General features: G+C 38.6%; 1 protein-coding gene across 7 annotated transcripts in view; it reads right to left on the bottom strand.

Moving 5' to 3' along the window:
* CACNB2 (calcium voltage-gated channel auxiliary subunit beta 2) overlaps positions 1–21,071 on the bottom strand; it is a gene marked incomplete at its 5' end in the record, with an annotated part of 258,460 nt that overhangs the window by 8,573 nt on the left and 228,816 nt on the right. For 4 of the 7 annotated variants that reach the window (XM_084280129.1, XM_084280133.1, XM_084280132.1 and 1 more), the window contains 4 exons: positions 13,823–13,932; positions 16,933–16,991; positions 17,295–17,375; positions 20,767–20,900. In XM_084280129.1, coding sequence (XP_084136255.1) covers positions 13,823–13,932; positions 16,933–16,991; positions 17,295–17,375; positions 20,767–20,900 — 384 coding nt within the window. Of the gene's footprint in view, positions 1–13,822; positions 13,933–16,932; positions 16,992–17,294; positions 17,376–20,601; positions 20,622–20,766; positions 20,901–21,071 lie in introns of all 7 variants that reach the window. The other 3 variants (XM_084280130.1, XM_084280135.1, XM_084280134.1) reach the window with 1 other exon arrangement.

Here is a 21,071-nt window from a genome sequence, read left to right as displayed (position 1 = left end):
ACTGTGTCCGCTTTCAGAAGTCATGTAGAAACAAGTGATGTCTGCATTCCCAAATGAAACAAAACTAAACCTTACAATAGCAAAGGCCTCCTTGGAATGGAACCACATTTTCGTGCTCAAATCCTGCTATCAGCTGAGTGATTTGTGAAAGTCTGTTTCATAAAGCCAAGCTAGATGGTAGGTCACATAGGTTGTGAACACACCAGGAACCAAAACGAGATGAAACCTCTAGCCCATTCAAGAGGAACTTAAACGTCAATAAGATGTAACAAATTAGAGAGTTTCCTGAAATCACACTATCAGCATTTTATCTATTATGTTGGCCTAAGCATTATGTTTGCTTGAAAACACAACCTCTCTGATCTGTTTAGGGACAGGGATTTTGTTTTGGTCTCTTTCAAGAGGTGTGAAGAGATTGATTTATATTTTTTAACTGAAAAAATTAAGTCCCATGATAAGGTTGCAAAATTTCCCAGAGAGAGCAAAACATCCCAGCTAGTCTCCATTTAGCTCCAAGCCTTTTGGGTCCAAATCAATAGGTGACTGCTACAATCATTTTATAAATGAAGTAACATCTTAAATGGCCATCAGCAAATCTGTATCTGATGCTCTCTACTGGAGGAGGTTGACATTGTTATGGATCTATTAGAGATCACCTCCTTCTGTTTGCAGTTATCTCCAATTTTGGCTGAGAACCTGCCACTCAGTCTTTCACAGCAGGGACCGCTGTGAGATGCCGGTGGCACGCCGGTGCAGAAAGCATCAGTGCGTGCTTTCCTGCTTGTCAGTAAAAGCCCCGCGGCCCAGCTGCTGTCTGAATTAGGAGGACGTTTTTGAAGACAGAACTTCTGATGGTTCTTGGCACATTCAAGATTGAATTTTTTGCAACTTTGTTACATAGTGATATTGCTGAAATGAGTAAATGCCATTGTCTCAGTGATTGGGTAGACGACAGTCAATAGTCTATCCCTAATTTCAGGCCGAGTGACAACTAGAATAAACATATCAGAGATAATTTGTCATACTGTCCTGATGATGAGTTTGGATTGCTTTCCTGCAATTTCAAAGCAGGCTCAGTCAGTATAACAGTATCTGTTAATTTATCATTTTAAGACCATTCCAAACTGCTAAAAACCCTTGTTCAAGACAATCTATAACTAGCAAAATCTGTCTTTTAGCCAGTGTATCATAATTTTGTCTGGGGAAGCAGTATTTGCTACACTGCTGGGAGCACTTTTCTGCCAGTATAGAATACATCTCTGTGAACTAGATTTCTCGCTATGCTTTTTGAAACAACCCTTTGCCAGGGCGGAGTATGCCTCAGGGTATCTTCTATTGTGAAACATACCCAGGGTAATAATTACAGGTAACTATGGTCCTATGAATAAACAGTTTCCATCTGAGTCCAAAAATGGAGAGATTAAAAAGTATTTTAGTATTTATTTTTCTTAGCGTTGGTATATGAGAACAGTTGAAGGAACTGCATTGCATTGCTGATGAACTAATATGTTGTGTCTCTACCTCTCCAGTAAAGAATGGGTGGAAAAAATACCACAGACACTGCAGAAGAGGTCTGGATCTCCTGTCTCTTAGAGTACTTCTTCAGCTTCTGGAAAAGCCTGCATTTTGAACTTACTTACATAATAGTAGCTTCCCTTTCTAAATGAAAAAAGCTTCATCTACTGCTGCAGCTTTTGTTTTCATCCTTATTTAGCAACATCTCTCAAAGGCCTAAATTCTATACCTGTGAAGATGCTTTCCCAACCAAACACTCAACACAAATTTTCTCTCAGACTTTTGACCAAAGTCAGAAAAAAAGCTCTAAATATCATGTGGGAATAGTAACACAAATGTCACTGGTTGTTAAATTAGGGAACTGAGAACAATGACAGTGTCGTATCTTCAGAGCTGCACAGTAATAGCTTGGCAATCTTCCCACCTCCATGGATATCATCTATTTATAGAAATGTCCCTTCTGATGCACTGGAGAGGCAAAACAGTGGGGCTGTAACAGTTAGCTCCAATGAATTATATCTGCTAATCTTAAATAAGAAGCATAAACATAATTAGATGTATTGTGACAATCAGCACGAAATACTAGCAGCCCAGCTATAACACTCAGAACCAGAAATAAGCTATCAAGTTTTCAAGTGACTCTTACAAGCTATGTGATATGTCTTCCTTGGTAATCAGAAAAGAAAAATATTTTAAAGGACAAGAGCACCCAACTGTTTGTTCCATACATTAAGGGGGTCAGCTCTAGGAAACAAGAAGTACACCTCTCCCAGCCAGCTTTAAATAGTGCACCTTAAGCTCACTCATATAATGTCCATGCTTCTGGCCTGCAAAGGCCGGACTGGAACCACAAAATATTGCTTATATGACACACAGAAGTACTGATGGCCAGCAGAAACAGTGAATTTTACATGACTTTAATATCCTATGCAATTTGACCTTTTCTACCTCTTTATGGTATCAGTGGTACTGTTTTGTTCCTAGAAGAAAATAAATTTGTAAATTATGACTTAGACTGCAACAGCCACGGAGACAAGCCTTTCTGTTCCTGTACACAGAGCTCCTGACATTACAAACTTATAGCACAGAATGAACATACCTATATCAATGCATGTCACATAAAAAATGATTAGCAACATCTTGCACAAATGGCTTTCAAATAATTTTATAAACTAAGAACAGACATCAGTAGCTGTGAGTTTTCTTAAGCTAATTATTATATATAAGGACACATACTTTAAAAAGATCACTAAATTCCATGAACGTAATTAAAAAAATGCAAAGTTTAAGGCATCCTCAGGAATTCCAAAACAAAGGCAAAAGAAACCAACATGCTATATATCCCCAGGGCCTTAAAAGCACATAGAAATTTTTATACCAAAAAAATGCTGAGAAACACATAAAGGTTTGATCAGAAATCCAAGCAAATGAAAAAAAAAACCAAAAGGAAGTGATGACTGTTGAGTTGTGCCCACACACTTCTTGATTATGAAGTAAATCATGAGCTTGACTGACAGAATTAGAAGTTTAAGTTGTGAGCATGTGTGTGAATGCACATGTTGATATTATAGGCAAAATTAGCAAAGTGCCTACATCAGGTATTGCGTTAACTGGGATGCAGGTATTTGGCCACAGCAGGCTATCCCAGACCACATCAGATGCCTGTGCTTGCCATACACTAAGTGGAGAGACCAAGATGCTACCATGGGTGATCCATACATACATGGTGTGTGAACAGTCTGGAGCAAGCCCCACGTGTACACATATGTGCTTGGCCTCTTCCTTCTCATCTTTCCCTTTCCTCCTCTCAAGCACCAAGGTTGGTCTGGGTAGGTAGGGAGCTAACAGCATGATCATGCTGGAAGGGCAACTGGCTTCATCCCTTCCCCAGTCAGAAACATTCAGCCCCAAGGCCTCCAGGCAAGATTAGGTGTCCCACCACACATCGGTGGCAGTGCTGAGGAGCAGAAGGCTCTGTGCCTCCCCTTCAACGTACCCAGCTAAGAAGGAAAGTTTTGGAGGGGAACATAAGAAAGTAAGAAGGAATAAATGCTACAGCTTAGTCCTCAGTCAAATGGCAATAAGATACCTGGAATTACTGGTTGTTTCATCGGATTTCTAACATAAATGTACTTTTGTGAATATTTTTGCATTTCCCTGGTTTCAACAAAATTGCTTAGCCACCAGCTTGTTACATAAAAAGGGGAGGGTGGGAGTGGGAGGATGACAATATTTTCCAGGGAAAGTGGCTGCATGTGTTACTCATACCTAACAGATGGGGCTCCTGTGAGGGATAAGGCAGAAAGGAGAGGAGAATGTCTGCTGCTCTGCCCAGCGCTCCTGTCGGAGCTCCACTGAAGGGGAGCTGCGGGGCGAGGTGCTGCAGGAAACCAGGGGTTTCCTCTGCCTGCCAGCCGAGGCTCAGCTAAGACAGAATTTGGATGGCCTTGAATGCACACAGACATCCAAGTGGTACTTAGAGATGTAGTGAGATACTTGGAAATCTCAACGTAACCAAGACCTATTTATAATGGACTGACATCTGAAATGCAATACTGTAATTATGTGAGAGTATAAAAAAGCTATTTTTGTTTAAAAATACTAACTAGCATATGAAAATTCCTACTTCCTTCCAACCTATTCTCTGATTGTATTTCTCTGGGCCAACAAAACAACAGCATCCATCATTAGCTTCCCTACACTCTGTTAGTGAGTAATTGGGATAGTAAGACTGGGGAAAGAAGCTGTCTAACATTTACTTTGCCCAAGGGACTAACCAAGTGTCTCTGCATAGTTAGAACAGATATCATTATGTAAGGCTGGCACTATCTTGGATATTTTGGCACCATGCCTCATTACTCAGCGCAGTGCTATAGGCTTTTACGGCTCTGGTCCATACACAGATGCTAAGGAACTGCTCCCCAGGTCTGTTGTTTTATTCAGAAGAGACATAAATAAAAATGCTCAGTTCCATCAGTGTCTGTTCAACCCCTTTGCGGATGGTGTGCCACTCGCAAAACATTTGCGTATCACTGAGTGGGAGAGACTCTGTAGCCTGATGCTCAGAGTGGGAGGCAAACCACGTGACTCCAGCCCTTTCTCCAGGGAAAGTTTAATTATTAAGCAAAATGTGTAAGACTCAGCAGGACCAACTGACAAACATCATAAAGGGGGTCATAGCCCTGTCTTGGCGATGGAAATGATGAGTTCATGCCTCTGTTAGAGGAGAATAGAAATGAACCCAGACGTTGTGCATCCTGGTTAAACAATCCAAGCCCTTAGTCCTGGATAAGGTGAGGACAGAGATACCAACTTTATCATTTCCATGTGCTATGAGGAAGAAAACCTACGGGGGTGAATAGTTTTAATGGAAACAAACTGTATTCTTACACAGCTAACTTGCTAGAAGTACTTCATTCACCTATTCAGGTATCTGAATTATATTCAGATATATGTAACTTTAAAAATTATTCTAACACATTGCTTTGTCTCTGCGACATGTTTTGTTTCAATATAGTTATCTATCATATATATTTCAGTGCCGTACCATGAGAAAATACAGTGACATGCTGCTGAGAGCTATCTCTAATTTACAGAAACAAAGAATATTTTCCTGTGTATATCTTTTGTAAACACACAAGTAATTCCATTAAAATACTCTGCCAATACTGTATCAAAAAATATTCGGAAGTTAAAACATTAAAAGTTAGTACCAAACTTCTAATGCAGAAGTACCTGGACAATTCATCAGAGAGACTCTGACCTTAGATGTTAATAAAATAAAGGCTAGCCCACCAGGATAAAAGAGCATTTTGAGACACTTTGAGGTTTCATGCTACCCTTTCTCCATCTGCGTACAAATAGAAGTGTTGCCACATCCTCATGATAACTCAAAAGCTCCTGGTCACTACATTACAACATTCTGGTTCAAAGCAGCTTCAGGTTTGGCAGATTACTATATCTGAGGATTTAATGCCTGAAAGTGAGAGTTCTGGACATCAGTCTCAGCTATCTTGAAGAGAAAATTATAAAGGGACAATCAGGATTTTCCATAACACATTGAACACTGCACTGCTGCTCTTTGAACTGTATTAGATTGTAGAGACTTTGGAATGGAAATACGCTCTTGGTTAAATCCCACTTTTGCACTCCAGTTCCATGGCCTCTGTAAATAGGGAAGGATTTTTATCAGGCTTAGCTGGCAATCTTTTAAGTTAATTTTAAATTTATAGTCACGGAAGAATTTACTTGAAACTTATCAAATACAACAACTGTCATTAAATTACCAAACATGGAGAATACATAACAGCATCATATATATAATGTGTATACACATATATATGTAATAAATTGTTACCATAGTTTCAAGCATTCAACTGGCTTTTCACACAGATATCAAGAAAATAAAAATACAAGGCTGAAATTTGCATTGATAATCCATTACCATTTCTTTAAGCATCCATGTTTCATTTTCAGAAAACAAAACCCTGGGATATCAAACCAATGATGTGAATGGCAGCGCTAGACATCTCCTAGCGACGGCTTTCCAAGGGTCGGCACTCAACTGCACGTGCAAATTAGGTGCCTGACAGGTTACTGCATATATACACAGAAAGCAAATAAATAGATTCTCAGCCATTTTTCTGCAATCAATTTACCATATAGACAACAATGTATTTTGCATCCACATTCACACATCTGCGTTACAATATGCAGATTAGGTGCACATACCTTAAGAAATTTACAGTGGAAAACCTAATCTTTAGTGTTTACTTGTCAATCTCAACTTTATTTTTAGAATTCCTTGAAAATAAATAAGGAAAACTAGCGTGATTTTATAAAAGAAATACTTAGCAACATAGTACAGGGTTGGCTTTTTTTGTCTATTAGTGAGCCAGTTACGAGAAACACACAGTGGTTCTGTGAGGTACAATAAAGCACTGAACACAAAACAGCAGGAAAAGTAATTTGCAAGCTTGTATACATACCCAGAACATCTGGAAAGGGAGAGCATTAATGAAGCAAAGAATGGAAAAAGCCAAGACAATCAGGTTCTTGTACAAAGCATACAGCATGAGGTAAGGTTATAACAAATGTGACATATGCAGAAACAAGAAGAAAAAGGTTTGGGTCCTTTTGGCGAAGAAATGCAGCAAAAGCACAGAGCTTGGTCAGCAGTTTCTGGAAATGGCCTAAGTGCTTACAGAAATTTAACTAAGCCAACTGGGACTCATGAGAGTTAACTATGTACTGTACCTTCTTTGGAGAGGAAGGTTTTTTCAAAATTACAGAGTTTTTTTAGGCTTTTAAAGAAATTAATCAATTGCCCTTTCCTTAAATTTAGTTCTAGCGTTTCACATATTAAACATTTAACAGTATTGACAAGCAAACATTTCCCTTTATATACAAAACAAAAGCCTGTACTGCCCTCCTAAATCTTTACGAGGCAGACAACATTTTTATAAAAGTCTTGGACAAATTAAGTTTACACTAGAATATTCAGTGGTAACATTGTTTTCCAATGAGTCAAATCCCAAGTATTTTTCACTGATTCCTTTACAGAAGCAAATTTGGAGTGAATAGGTGTGTGTAGCATAGAGCCTATTGCAACTTCCATGTCATCCTGTAAATCTGGTACCTCATGGCTATTTCTGCTCCTGATTACCTCATTGTTTATCCCTGCTTCCTTCAACTGAATTGCTGGGTTATCTATTAAATCTGTTCCAAGTAAAGTCTCACACTTCACTGTTTGCTGTCCTATTGTCACAGAATCACAGAATGATCAGGGTTGGAAGTGGCCTCAAAACATCATCTAGTCCAATCCTCCCTCCAGAGCAGGATCACCTAGATTAGATCACACAGGAATGCGTCCAGGCAGGTTTTGAATGTCTTCATAGAAGGAGACTCCACAACTTCTCTGGGCAGCCTGTCCCAGTGCTCTGCCACCCTCACAGTGAAAAAGTTTTTCCTTATGCCCACATAGAACCTCCCATGCTTTAGTTTACACTCATTGCCCCTTGGCCTGTCACTGGACTCACCCATTTACTATTATGCACCATTACGAACAATATACACAATACTGCAAACCTATATTGGGTGATTAGGAAAGAGCTGTTCTCAAAAAGAGGTTTATTTCCTAGGAAAAAAGGATTTGCTATTAATATATAAAGCATGCTACCTTTGTACTACATTAACTCATTGATACAATACTCATGCAAATAATACTTACATAAAAGCCAGCAATATATTTTCAAAAGTCTAAGAAATAGCCTTCTCTGCTGCACTTACCACTGCTGCTTACAAATGTGCACATAACCGAGGGGTAAATCAGTAGCCTGACTGCCTAGCCCCATGAGGTACCACCACACAGAGGTGGGTGAGTAAAGGAATAGTTTCCCATTGAACTTGGAAGGGGGGCGGGATTTGGATTAACATCAAGCACATAGCTGTATTTGCTATAACAAAAAGCCATGTTTAAATGATTCTGGATGTAGAAAGAAACACATGGGGCTTGGCCCACGACCACTGCTGTGGAAGTAGGAGAGAGACAGACAGCAACTCGCCACCCCCCCGCCCCCACCCCATGTCCCACAGCTGTGCAGCCAGGAGATTTGTTCAGAGCAAAAACAAACCTGGTTTTTCATTAACAAAATTTTATTGCAAAAAATACCTGGCCCAGGAATAAATCATTGTAGATAGTCTGGACAAAAAACCCCAAAACCCACAACAACAGAAAACAACCCTCCCCCCAAATAAAAGCACAAATTTAGTGTTTGCCGAAATTTTATGGGTTTTTTTTTTTCTTTTTCAGTCATTTAGAGAAAGTGACCTATTTTATACCTGGAAAAATATAGGTAAAGAAAGAATTCACTTCCCAGGACCCTTCAGCAGATACTAGGAAAGGACTAATGAAACCTGTGTCCTGACTCAACAATTTATCTATGACTGAAACCTGGATTAGAAGACAATATTATTTGACTATTATAATATATTATAATATTATTATAATAGCCAAATACTAGTAAAGTAAGAAATACCAAGATAGCTCTATTAAATCAAACCTATTGTGATCTGTATTATAAGACAGCATGCTTAGGAAAACATAACAGAGTTGTTTCTGTAGGGCTGCTGTCTCTCTCCATCAGTACACAATTCCACACACAGTCAACTGATTAGCAGCTATTGAATCATTTACTTTCTCTTCATCGCCAAATATGTATTTCATGTCTCATTTAGAACACTGAAAATCTGCTGAAAATAGAACGAATAAATTATTTGTGGGCTATTTTATGGAACTTACTGTGGTGGTATTTCACTGATGCAAAAAATGATTTTTCACTTTGAAACACCATGATTAGGTGAGAAGCTGGAATTATTTGTGTTTTCCAGTTAGAAAATTGAATCAAAGAATAATCACAAGTTATCACTAATTTGGGAGGATTACATCTCAGAAAGATAGTGTCTGATTCTTCAGAGTAATTGCAATCATAAAAATTACATTCAAACCTGAAAAAAATGGAAGCCATCCTACAGGAATGCCTGATTTCTGGGGATTCTTTTTATCTAAAATGGATTGCAACCTTGAAACCTCTTTTAGAAGTCAGTACTAAGACTTAGGACATTCCTGATGCTGCTCTGTACTGTCAGTACATGATGTCAGTACTGATCTGAGAGACAGTGGAGGCTCTTTGAGCTAGCCTGGGAATTAAAATAACTCCCCAGTTAAATGTCTGCAAAGAGGAAAGCCTAAAATAAGAGGACTTCTGGGGGATGAAGAACCATAAGGCTGGTATTTGATAAGGTACCCAACAGTAACTCCAGTAGGTCATAAAGTATATTGCCTGGTGTCCATCAGCATTTTTCAAATCAATGCATTACCATGGAATGTGCTGATTTTGATGACATACATTACTGTTTGACAGGTCTGAAGCCTGAATCTGAGTTTCAGCCACAATACTTAGTAATTCTACAAATCACGGTTGAGGCATGCAGAAAACACTGGGGAAAAAACAGACATCTTTTGATGCCTGCAAATAACTAGTCCAATACTGTACAGGAACTCTGCATCAGAAACAGCAAAGCCTCCTCTTGCATTGGGCTCTTCAGCTAGCTCAGTAAAAGGTCTCCTTTTCCACCCCTTAGGGTGGCAGCATGAGGAGCATGGCTGGAAGGGGAGCAAAGGGATACCCCTTCCCTCTGTGCCTCTGTTCTCCGTTGGCACTGACCCTGGTTCCCAGGCACAGGCAGTCACCATGCCACAGGCACTACCTTGGTGAGCTTTGCAGGATACCACCTCTGGCACTGAGCCCTCAGCAGTGACAAGGGGCTACTTGTTGGCTGTGGTTGAGGTGTCCAGGCTGCTGTGATTGAGAGACTCACTGAACATCATGTAGCTTACAGGCTATCAGGCAGCTGACCCCTCTCTCCCACTGGCGCTATCCTTTTTTTCAACAGAATCTACATCTGTCAACATCAGCCAGAGATAGACCAGTTCTCAGCACGCTTAAGACTGAAATTCAGATCCCTGTCCCAAACTAGACAGAGTAGAAGTTTGACTCTGCATGTCCTACATCCCAAATGTGTGTTTTAATTCATGGGGTATGAGCTTCTTGGAGCGTAGCAGATGGGTGATGAAGAAGTTACTGCATTGTTATCAGGAATCCAATATTGGATCCAAGAAATCTTTCATGTTAAAACTGACTTATTTACTGCCACAAAAAGTTTTGGTGAAATCACTATTTCCTGTCCTGGTTCTCACAAAATTTAAATTGAAAACGCCCTGTTGTGCTTTTAGAGATCTTTATTTCCCTTCCTAAATTTTCTTGCCTCATACAATGTACAAGTTTCATAGCAAGCGGACAGCAATTCACTGAGCAATTCAAATTCCCCACATTAGTTCCTACATTTAAAAAAAAAAAAAAGAAAAAAGAAAAAAATTAAGGCAGAGGACTGGTGGAAAAGTAGTCTACAAACACATATCCAACAACTGAATCACAGCATACTTAACCTCAATAAGTTGCACAGCTAACCTTCTATTTATATTGCACAACTTTAGATTGTAAACCTACTAATATTCTTTTAACAGTGGTTTTTTTTGTTGACTTACAGCAAATTAATCACACAAACTGAAAAGAAAAAATTCCACTGTATGGTATGATATTGCCCTGCACCTCTGCTACTTGAGCCAGCTAAGTACTCACAGCAGTGGTGTGTTGTTATCTTTGCGAACCACTGGCAGAAGAGGCCACCTACCAGCGGGCTACAATGGTATTTTCTGATTCTGACTTTTATTTCTACCTTGACATACATTGCAGCCAAGCAAGGCAACAGGCTATAACACTCCTTGCGCTTTGGTTTTGCCTTGCACAAGGGTTTTCCCATCGCCTTGACAAAAGTAGTTCCCTTTTCTGACTTCAGGTTGTTTTATCAATCTCAGTTTACCTCCCAACCACTGGTACCACATTGTTTCCCCTCCTTGAATTCCTTCCTGGCTGGTCTTTGTCCTCCCATGGTTTATCCCATGTCTGGAGCACAGACCCTAAATATATTGCACCAGTGGATTCAACTATCCAAGCTCCTACTCTCTATCTCCAGCCTTTCCCATAATGGATTTTCACTATTCTCCTGTCTCCCTTAGCCCAGCCACCTGCTCCTCCAGCTGAGCATCTCTAAAGTAAACAACTTTTTTACTGCACATGCTGTGCTGCATGGCAAAGTAGGGATTGAAAGGTGAAAGAAGAGCACCTTCCTGCTTTAGTTCTGTTTGGGTGCCCTGACTCAATCTGCTGGGGTCAAGTTCTGCTCAACTTCTGTTTAACTTCTGCTCAGCCTTGCCCACACAGACCTGAATCTTTAAGCAACTCGGGTGAAAAGCTTGGCATGTGTTAATGGCAGCTCCTAATAATTTAGCCAGGTTTTCTCATTAGTTTCATACAAATGCCCAGAAACATTTAACTGAAATATTGTTCAATTCACCACCAAAATTCAAATTCCTGCTAGATTATTACAAGTATGGTTGTGCTACAGCTTCTGAAAGCAAAGGTTTCAGAATATTTTAACATAAGTAAAATTAACTTTTGCCCTACCTTTATTGTTAAAATGACTTAGTTGCTCTAATATTTCCTAAGATATTTCAATATTATTTTATAAATCAGTTAATTTTTAGAACAGTTAGAAGCAACTGAAAACCTGATATTTAGCAAGAAATTTTAGGTAATAATAATAGATCCATTACAAAAACTAGAGAGATATATCTATTCACATACTAACATATAGACATAATGACTGTCATCTTTTGGTTGTCATCAACTGAGGTTCTGTCAGCTTCCACTTTAATTACCTCTATCAAAAAATACATTGACCAAAAGAAGAAATGTTGATGTGATTAAGGGTAAGGTTCTCCATGAATTTTTGTTTTATAATTTTTTTTCCTGTATAAATTTGTGTGATAGCTGTTTTACATACATGAAAATATTTCAGAAGGAGGAATAGATGACATGCTTTTTACTGCTGTGCATCTTTGCGCAGTACTGCACAAAATCGCACATGCTCTGGTGTTTAAGCTGGAAAATTAATCACCGTGGTTTTGTTTGTTTCACAGCTGGGTGGTCTCCATCCTTACTACTGACTATTCAAAACTAGTGACACTTTTATCTTTTCATTTGCTTATTAAACAGACTTTGGTGACAAGGCTGAAATTCACCTGGAAGAATAGTCTTGTGTGTGAAGATATTCATTATGTAGTTACAGTACACTGCATTTTGATATTTGAAAACACTTAAAATAAGACATACTTGGAAGCTATCACACTACCTGCAAGTAAAGATTCAAAGCCTCCACATAACTAAAACCAAGAGTTTTAAGAAGCAAATTTTCATGAAAGGGAAGTCAATTTTTTTTAAAGGCAGAGAAGCTCACACTAAGAAAGACAGCTATCTTAGAAAAGCATTAAATATTCCAAGTACAGGTATACTCAGAAATTCTGTTATAAAACTGATAAATAAACCATTTAGTAGGATCAATGAAACTCCTTTCCCGTTCCACAAAATCTACAAGATTTCAAGAAATAATGCTGTGTTCAGGGGAAATGAAACTCTCTCAAAGGCTACTAAGAGACATCTGCAGCCTCATGAAGATGGAAACCTGGCTAAACACTTGAGCTCAAGTTCCTCCTTTTTTTAATTTGAGCAGAGACATGAACTTGGGCATCATGTATCTCAGCTGAATGCCCTGGCACTAGTACATAAAGTCCTGGTAGGATTCATCTCAGCTACGTCCAGGTGTCCCTACACAGGGAATGAGCGAGTGGCAGCAGCAGAGTCTTGGGATAGGCTGAGGTTTGTCCACATGAGCTGATGATACTCCACAACCATTCCCTGTTTACTCTAAGGACACCTTGGCATGGCAAGCTTCAGTGTAGCCACATGTACTGTAGACAGTGATAATTCACTAAACCAGAAAATAATAGAATGGCTTGGAAGGGACCTCAAAATTCCAACCCCCCCCCTGCCATGGGCAGGGACACCCTCCACTAGATCAGGGTGCCCAAAACCCCGTGCAACCTGGCCTTGGACACTGCCAGCGAGGGGGCAGCCACAGCTTCTCTGGGCAGCCTGTGCCAGGGTGCCCCAACCCTTCACTGTGAAGAATTTTTTCCAAACATCTAATCTAAATCTACCCTCTTAGTTTCTAATTACATCTTCCAGTCTAAGCTTTTTTTTCCCTTCTGGCTAAAAAATATTTAATTAGTTATATAACTCTATCAGCTTCAGTACCAGAAGAGTCAGGTAAGATGACTGTGTATGATATGTGCCTAGATACAGTTTTTTAAAACATTTCCGCATTTCCATCCTTTATTTATTGTGTCAACCAGTCTAAACTGATACAAAATTAAGAAAATAAATACTTCAATAATTATTTTTTTCCAGGTCCAATATCAGTAGCTATCACTCCTAGTGGTCTTACCAAAGATAATGTATAATATCCATAATATGTACATAATTTCAGGTATTCTGAAACTGTCACTTCTATTTAACCAGATTTTATTTACCTTAAGGATGGCTACCTCTTCCCACTGAGGCAAACAGCAAAACATGAAAACTAAACATAAGCAGGATAAACCAAACTTGGCTCAATAGGAAATTTACCTGGTAGTGATTTAAAAATTATTTCTAGTGCCAGGATTTCTGAATTACGGGAATCGTGACTTCCTCCCAGCAGAGAGAAGGCTATTTTTAGCTTACAGATATGAACTGAGAGTAGTATATTTTACAGGGAATTTGTAGATCGCGTCATTACAGGTACTTACCCAGGCTTGATCTTGTGTTAGATCGCTCTATTATCGCATGCTTACTGGGGTTGTTTAATACTGAGCGTTTGGCAAGCGAGATGTCTGCTGTGACTCGTGTAATTGATATACTGCAGAAATAAAACACAGTAAAAGGAACAGAATGTTATTTATCTTTCGGGGATGTGGGGAGAAAAAAGAGACTTGTTTAAAAGAGATCTAAGACTGCAGGAAAACAAGGTCTCAGCAACACAATGTGAAGACAGAAGAAACTTTATCTAACACCCTTACAAGAACTATTGATAAGGCATCCCCCTTTCTGTAGCCTACCAAAATGGAGTACAACCACAGACTGCAAAGCTATGTTGTCTGGGGTGAGGGGAGGCAGGAGGTCAGAGATGTACTGCAGAAGATGAAACTTTCTTTGGGGCCTCAGGCCTGATGTGGTTGGACTTTGCACCAGTATCCCCAGGATGAATTGTCTGGTTTCTCCTTTCCATAATTCTGATTAATTTGTTGAAATGCACCGAATGAACACCTGGCTTACTTTAACCATGTGTGTAAGACATGTAGGGATGTGCAGTGTTAACAGATGAAGGTAAGGCGTAACAGGGAAACTAGTACAGCCACATAACTCTTACTTTGTTTATTTATTTGTTCAGTTTACTAGCATGTTACATGTTAGTGCAAGAGTTACCTGCAATTTTCTAGAAAAATCCAGTAATATGTTGGCCAACTAAGAATAGGGACTGCGACTCAGAGAAGCATGACAATGAAAACTCTGGGATGAGTATGGGGCAGGCTTGGTTTTGTGTTTATGAGAAAAGATGAGCCAAGAAAGAAGTGGTTACTTCCAGTTGTTTGCACTGACCCGCTATATAACCTTCTGCATATTCTTCTCACTAGGAAAACAGTTAACTCTGTTTGTTTTGCTTTACAGGGTCAAAATGCACTCTTTGGATAAATTCCCTTTCAATGTTTTTGGTCTAATGAGGTTTCGGGGTCACATTTTTCCAGTGCTGAGAGTTAAATCATACTGATGATATTCCCTCGTTCTCCCTTGTATGATTTTACTTGCAATTTAAAAGGAGGAAATGAACAGGGAGGGCTTCTCTCTAGCATGCACAGTCAGATGCTGTTCATCTGAAATGTAACCAAAATGTCATTTCCCAATGAGCTCAACATATGTATATATTTATCTGAAACCCAACAAAATGCAATGAAGCCAGAAGTTAAAATAGAAAAGCAGAATTCTTTGTACAATACTGATCAGAAACACCATTTTGGAAATTTAGGCATGATTTAACTAACGCTAAAAACGTAAGCAAAGTCTGTGATTTCTGGCACAGCTCCTCGCAGTAAATGCCACTTGTCTTTAAACGAACTCCAACATATAGTTTGGGGTACTCATTATTTATTTGTTAATTTATGAACACTAGAAAGTTTTACAGCTTTTTTGGGTTTGTTTTTTTCCTGCCAGTCTTCCTTCCTACATGGAACAGAAGATATGTTATCCCTTTTTCAAATGCAATTATGGTATACTGAACAAAGCTAGATTTACCATTCTGAAAATGCTATTTTTCATTTTTGGATCATTTACCGTCTTCTTTTAAGGTCATTTTAGTATCTTTAGAGACACGTAGCACCAGGAATAATGAGTCTGCTCTCAAAACAAAGGGTATGTATGTTCATACAGCAAAACAATTGCAGTGAGAGTGGGGACAGCCTGACAGCACAGTGGCAGTGAAAGGAGCATCATGAATCTAATAACCTCCTCTATACACGTGTTGAGGAACTTGAGTACCAATTCAGATTGCTATTGAAGTTTGGGATGCTTCATATCTTCTATTATAGACACCAATGTATTGAGAGTATTTCTGGATTCATCCTGCCAGAACTGGATCTATAACTGAAAATCAGATGTTCTCTAGAATACTTTAAGATGCAAAAACATCTTTCTGCTCCCTCACTATTTTGTTAACTTCCAATTCTGAAGGTATATATCTGAGATTTGACAACTGTGATTAATATAAAGAGGGACCACTGAGTGGATAGGTATGAACATCATGATTCTGACTGAAAAAATCCAACAGTTTAAACCACAATGTCCAGTAGTTTAAAGAGCCAAAGCTATTGACAGAAAACCTCAAGCACCCTCTTTAAAGTCTGACACTAGGACAGATAGAACAGTGTTACTGCTCTGCCCACTTCCAAATTAAATAGAACATTTACTGAAGTTACAGACATTAAAACAAGATCTTTTTGGTTTCTCAACTTTTCCCTGCCAATGTCAGCCCACTAGCACATATTGATCTGCGGCTTGATCCTGTAGCAATACAACCACATCTGGAGAATCCAGCTGATGTCTCTGGTCCATGGGGCTGTGATGTTTGAACTACAGAACATGCACTGGTTTTGGAGACAGATTATCATTTGACATCTGTACTACAGCAATGCCTGGAGGCTCAAACAGGAATCAGATTGGACCTTGCCTGCTACGCCGTAGGGGAAAGGCACTCTGATCAAAACCCAGGGAAGTGCAGCCTGTCTGCTACCAAGGGTGACCATACTTGAGCAAGGTGGGGGACTGACAGGCTCCCAGTAGTCCTTTTGAGACTTGCCATCATAGAATCCAGCACTACTATCAAACAAAGTTCCCATCTTAAGGGATCAAGAGTTTGACAATCACATACATTAAATAGTCTGACTCTCATATCACTTTCAGATGAGATGCCACTGTAAGCAATTAGAGCTGAGGTGGAATGGTGGTCTCATCAGCTTGTACAGAACCCAGGAACCACTGATATAATTTGAAAAATACTTAAAGTAAGTGTACAGATTTACATATCTGTAGATAAATATATAGCAATTTGGAGTGTGAATGTCAAAGTCAACAAGAAGACAACATCCTTTTACATTCTCAACAAATACATACCCCTGAACACTTCCCACTGAAACATAGCTTCAGCATGTTCTAACAAGGAAGCTTCCACTCCATGCTATAGTCCGCTCATCAAGAAATTAGCTGCCATTCCTAATTTTCTACAAAAAGAATGTCGTCATTTCTTAAAAACCTGGTGGCACCTAAACAGGACCTGAACTCAAATAGGTTGGCATTGCAAAGTACTTACCGCCCTTCGAATCTATGTTTTAAAAAATCAAATAATGCTTTTTGCATCATATCTGTTACCTAGAAGCAAACAAACAATAAATTAATACTCAAAAAGGAAACTCATAATACTTGATACTACTACTAATATACAATAAAGTTCACAGTAAATCTTGTATCTGAACACTACGATTGGAATGGAAGTAATTTATTCTTAATCTGAATTCCAATATGAAATAAAATACATGTATGCAGCTACCTGATAGAAGTAAAAGCTGTCTGTGATGTAAAGTCTGTTATTCAGCTTAACTAGATTTGAACAGCTGAATACAAATGAATCACAATGTTTTTGGCAAAACAAAATGATTTGCAATGATCACTCACCTCATATCCCTTCAGAGAAGGCCCCACTAAAACTACTGGTCGCATAGAAGGCACTACATCGTAGGGAGGGATGTGCTCTGTCTGCAAAACAGAAAAAGCTTTCACCATTGCAGCACGTCAAGGAAGCATTACAAATTACTTACAATATTAGGAACTCTGAATTTCCAGTGATGTCACCAACACAGGAATCATGGATTCATTAACTTTTACCGAAAACCGGTAGGATAAGGTAAAAGGACCTAACAGGGTCAGGGATTTCTTTTGAAAAAAAAATTGTCTTTTGGTTTTCTTGCTGGTTTTGTATTTGCTCTGGAGAACTACAAAACTGTTGTTCTGGAGACATTCACATGTCCCACTCCTTAACTCCAAACTGGTCAATTGAAAAGGTTCTTTCTAACAGTTAATGAAATGAAATGATTGACTGTACAGCTGTGGCATCTGTTTCCCACTAAAATTTTACATAGGAAATTATAAAAGTGAAAAGTAAAACAAAAAGGGACGGGGAAAGCATAACACATCTCTTCTTATGTTCAGATCTGCCCACTGCTTGACAAAACATTGTGACACCGCTGCAAATTCCCATGGGAGCACTAAAAGTATGACTTCCACATTTGCATCCGCAATTCACTTGCAAATGAAATCAAAATAATGACTGATCGAGTTAGTATTTCTAGAAAATTTTCATAAACAGCACTTGGGATAGCAATCCTTCCACTTTGGGAAGCTCCTGTCACCCCCCAAGAATGGATTCTGTTAGTACAGTATTCACCAAACTACTTACTGATGTATTGTGCACAATTTATACAAAATATTTCAAAATGCAAAGATAACAAGATTGGCTGCTTCCAAAGATTGCAAAAGCTTTTATCTTGTTACTAAAATATAACATAAAGAAATTAACTTTTTTTTTCCCTTTAATAAATGGCTGTTCGATACATATCACCAAGAACAAGTCTTATCAGAAGGAGTGTTTTATTTGTAAGGGAGGGTATCGTTTATCTTTGTCCTGGGGAAAAAAAAAATTGAAATCCAAACCCAGGAACACGTGGGTGATACAGAAAAAGGTATGCCAGATCTTTTTTTCAAATGCCTACATAGTACAAATACATCAGTCAAGATCCCAGAACACAGTCATTGTTCGTTGTTTCAGTACTCAACGTATCCCAAGGTGTTTCACAATAACATTAAAATAAGTATATACATTCCAAAACAGAAAAACACAAAGACAGACATTAATAGAGTGACAGCACAAAATGCTACACAAGCAGCAGTCTAAAGCAGTCTAAAACATCGAAAACATTTTTGTGAATGTTTTTCAACGGATTATATCTTGGTTTTCGTTACCTGTACCTTCACCAGATAATTAGTTACATAAGAATGAATACCAGTGCCCAAGGCATCATAAGCATGTGAAATGAATTTATTTTACACACTGCAGAATCTGACTCAACACATTTCAAAGCAAAACCCTGCAATTATGCCGTGCCAGTATCCAAATCCAGCCCTCCACTGTTCTTGATAATATTACTAATAATCTCAGAAGTGTATTAGAGACAGATCCTAAGAAAAAAAATGACAGATTTGTAAGTTCTTATAGCATGAGTGTCCTGATGCAACAGATCTTTGTCTTCACATGGCTGACTCAACCGAAGGTGTTCATGCTAGAAGTGAACCAGCTATTTGAAAATTAGGGAAAGCACAGAAATTACCTTATTTGATGGAATATGAGCTATTTTTATAAGCTGTTCTGTTGAAACAGGCTTTTTTTTTTTTCTCTGATCTTTACAGCTTGAAGTAATGAAGCTGTCAGCAGAAAACTGAGTGAAAGTTGTCTAATGGAAGCATTAAAGTTCTTTAAATTAGCATTAGAGCATATTTTCTAAGGAACTAGCACTGAGCTATACAGGTTCAAGTTGAAATATGAACTCAGTACAAAAACTAGCATTGTTTTGACCATACAGCTTTTGCTCAGAGGTCTGACTATGTAGATCAGTTTGGGATGCCCATCCAGTATTTCCTGTAAACGTCAGTATTACAAAACCCATTATTGCCACTAATGATTCTGATATAGAAGAAAAGAGGCACCAGGGAACAAAGAAAGAGATGGGACTAGCCACCATCCAAGTCCAAGGTGGTTCATCTAGAAGATGCTTATGCAGATAGCATCCAATACATTTCAACATGCACTATTCTTCTTTAGCATTTATATTTAGTTATATATATGATTAAGGAAGAAATTACTCAGAAGCAAGAAACAGTTGTTGATCTCCACAGTGGGCTGTGAATGAGACAGTATTTAACAGACCCTTCTGAAGCAAATACCGTTGACTTTGGAAATGAGAAGGATTCTATATTATTTGAAAGAGTTCAAGAAGAAAAGAGAGTGATAAGTTTTATTTACTAGCACTAGAACATCCACAGCACGGGCATTCAGTGTCACTTGGCACCGTAAGAGTCTGTTGTTAACTGCAGATTTCAGTGGTTGAAAAAAAAATGAGAAAGACCTATGAAGACTAAAGACTTTAAAGTAGAAATATGTCATTTCGCCGCATAGTTTGACTGCTACCTAAGGTCTTGGTTACTTATTCCAGCAAAGATCCTAGAAATGTATTGCAGTTTGCTGTAACAGGATGCCAGTTGCATAATTCTGCAGTTATCTGGGTTATCTATGGAGAGACATCAGCTCTCCTGGGAACCACCAGTACCATTTTCAATAGCTGAGATACTAAAAAAGTCTGACTGATGGATGGCAAGAACATTTGGCTGATAATTTATACATGACAACAGGAAAAACTCAAAGTAGACCTTCAAAACAAGTCTGTGGTTTTCCAATGGTCTTGTTCAAATGCATATTTTGCACCTAGAGAATTTAAAGTTTAAATACTGATTAAATTAAGAACAAAATGGATTTGACTATTTGTTTTCTAAGTACAGTCTGAGTATCTGATTAGATTCAAAAAAAATATTTAAATAGACTGAGTTATAAGGAAAAAACCCAACTCTGAAAAAGATATAGAAAGAATAAGCACGCACTAGAAAGGCACATCACGTGGATTTCTTAAACTTCTGGGAGGCTTCTATGTGTGTCCTATTATTCCATCAAAAAGGATAAGTACTGTAACAGAGCTTCACAGATGCACTGTATTTGGGACCATTTGTTTTCTTGTACTGAATCCACTAACAGCTGGATTAATTCCATTATTCCATTCTTCCTTAGTTCTAGAAGAGCTGCATTAGTTAATCTGGGGTAAGAATGCTAATGATGCCAGTGGCAGGATAAACACAGGTAATGTTGATATAAACTTACCGATTTCTGCTTCTGCTTAGCTACAGCAGCATGGAAAAGAAACAAAGAACAACAAAGCATGCATGTTATTGGCTTGTCAAAGGACGCAGACAGTTAACAGGACTAGAAATGTGACGCACTGCAGGTGAGCAGGTGGACAGATGGGAGCTTGGAAGTCGGTGTTACCTTCTTAAAGAAGGGCATTCTTTTCTCTTTGGAGTGGGGTGATGTTACACTGTTTGCACTGGGTTTGGGGGAGCGATGGTTTGCTGGAATATCATTTTCTTCTGCATCTAAGCCAGTAGCATCTATGTCTATAGCTATATACAGACAAACAATTCAGAATTATCAGATGACAGGGAAAGTAAAGATAGGTTAAAAAGGAAATAACAGGTAAAGAAAAATAAAACTGTCCAGAGTAATAAATAAATAAAAAACCAACCAAACAAATAAATAAATTTAAAATCGACCATGAGTACAAAACACAATAA

The sequence above is a fragment of the Gallinula chloropus genome (genome assembly GCF_964237585.1).
Source record: "Gallinula chloropus genome assembly, chromosome: 2".
NCBI lineage: Eukaryota > Metazoa > Chordata > Aves > Gruiformes > Rallidae > Gallinula > Gallinula chloropus.
This window is presented reverse-complemented; position numbering and strand designations above follow the sequence as displayed.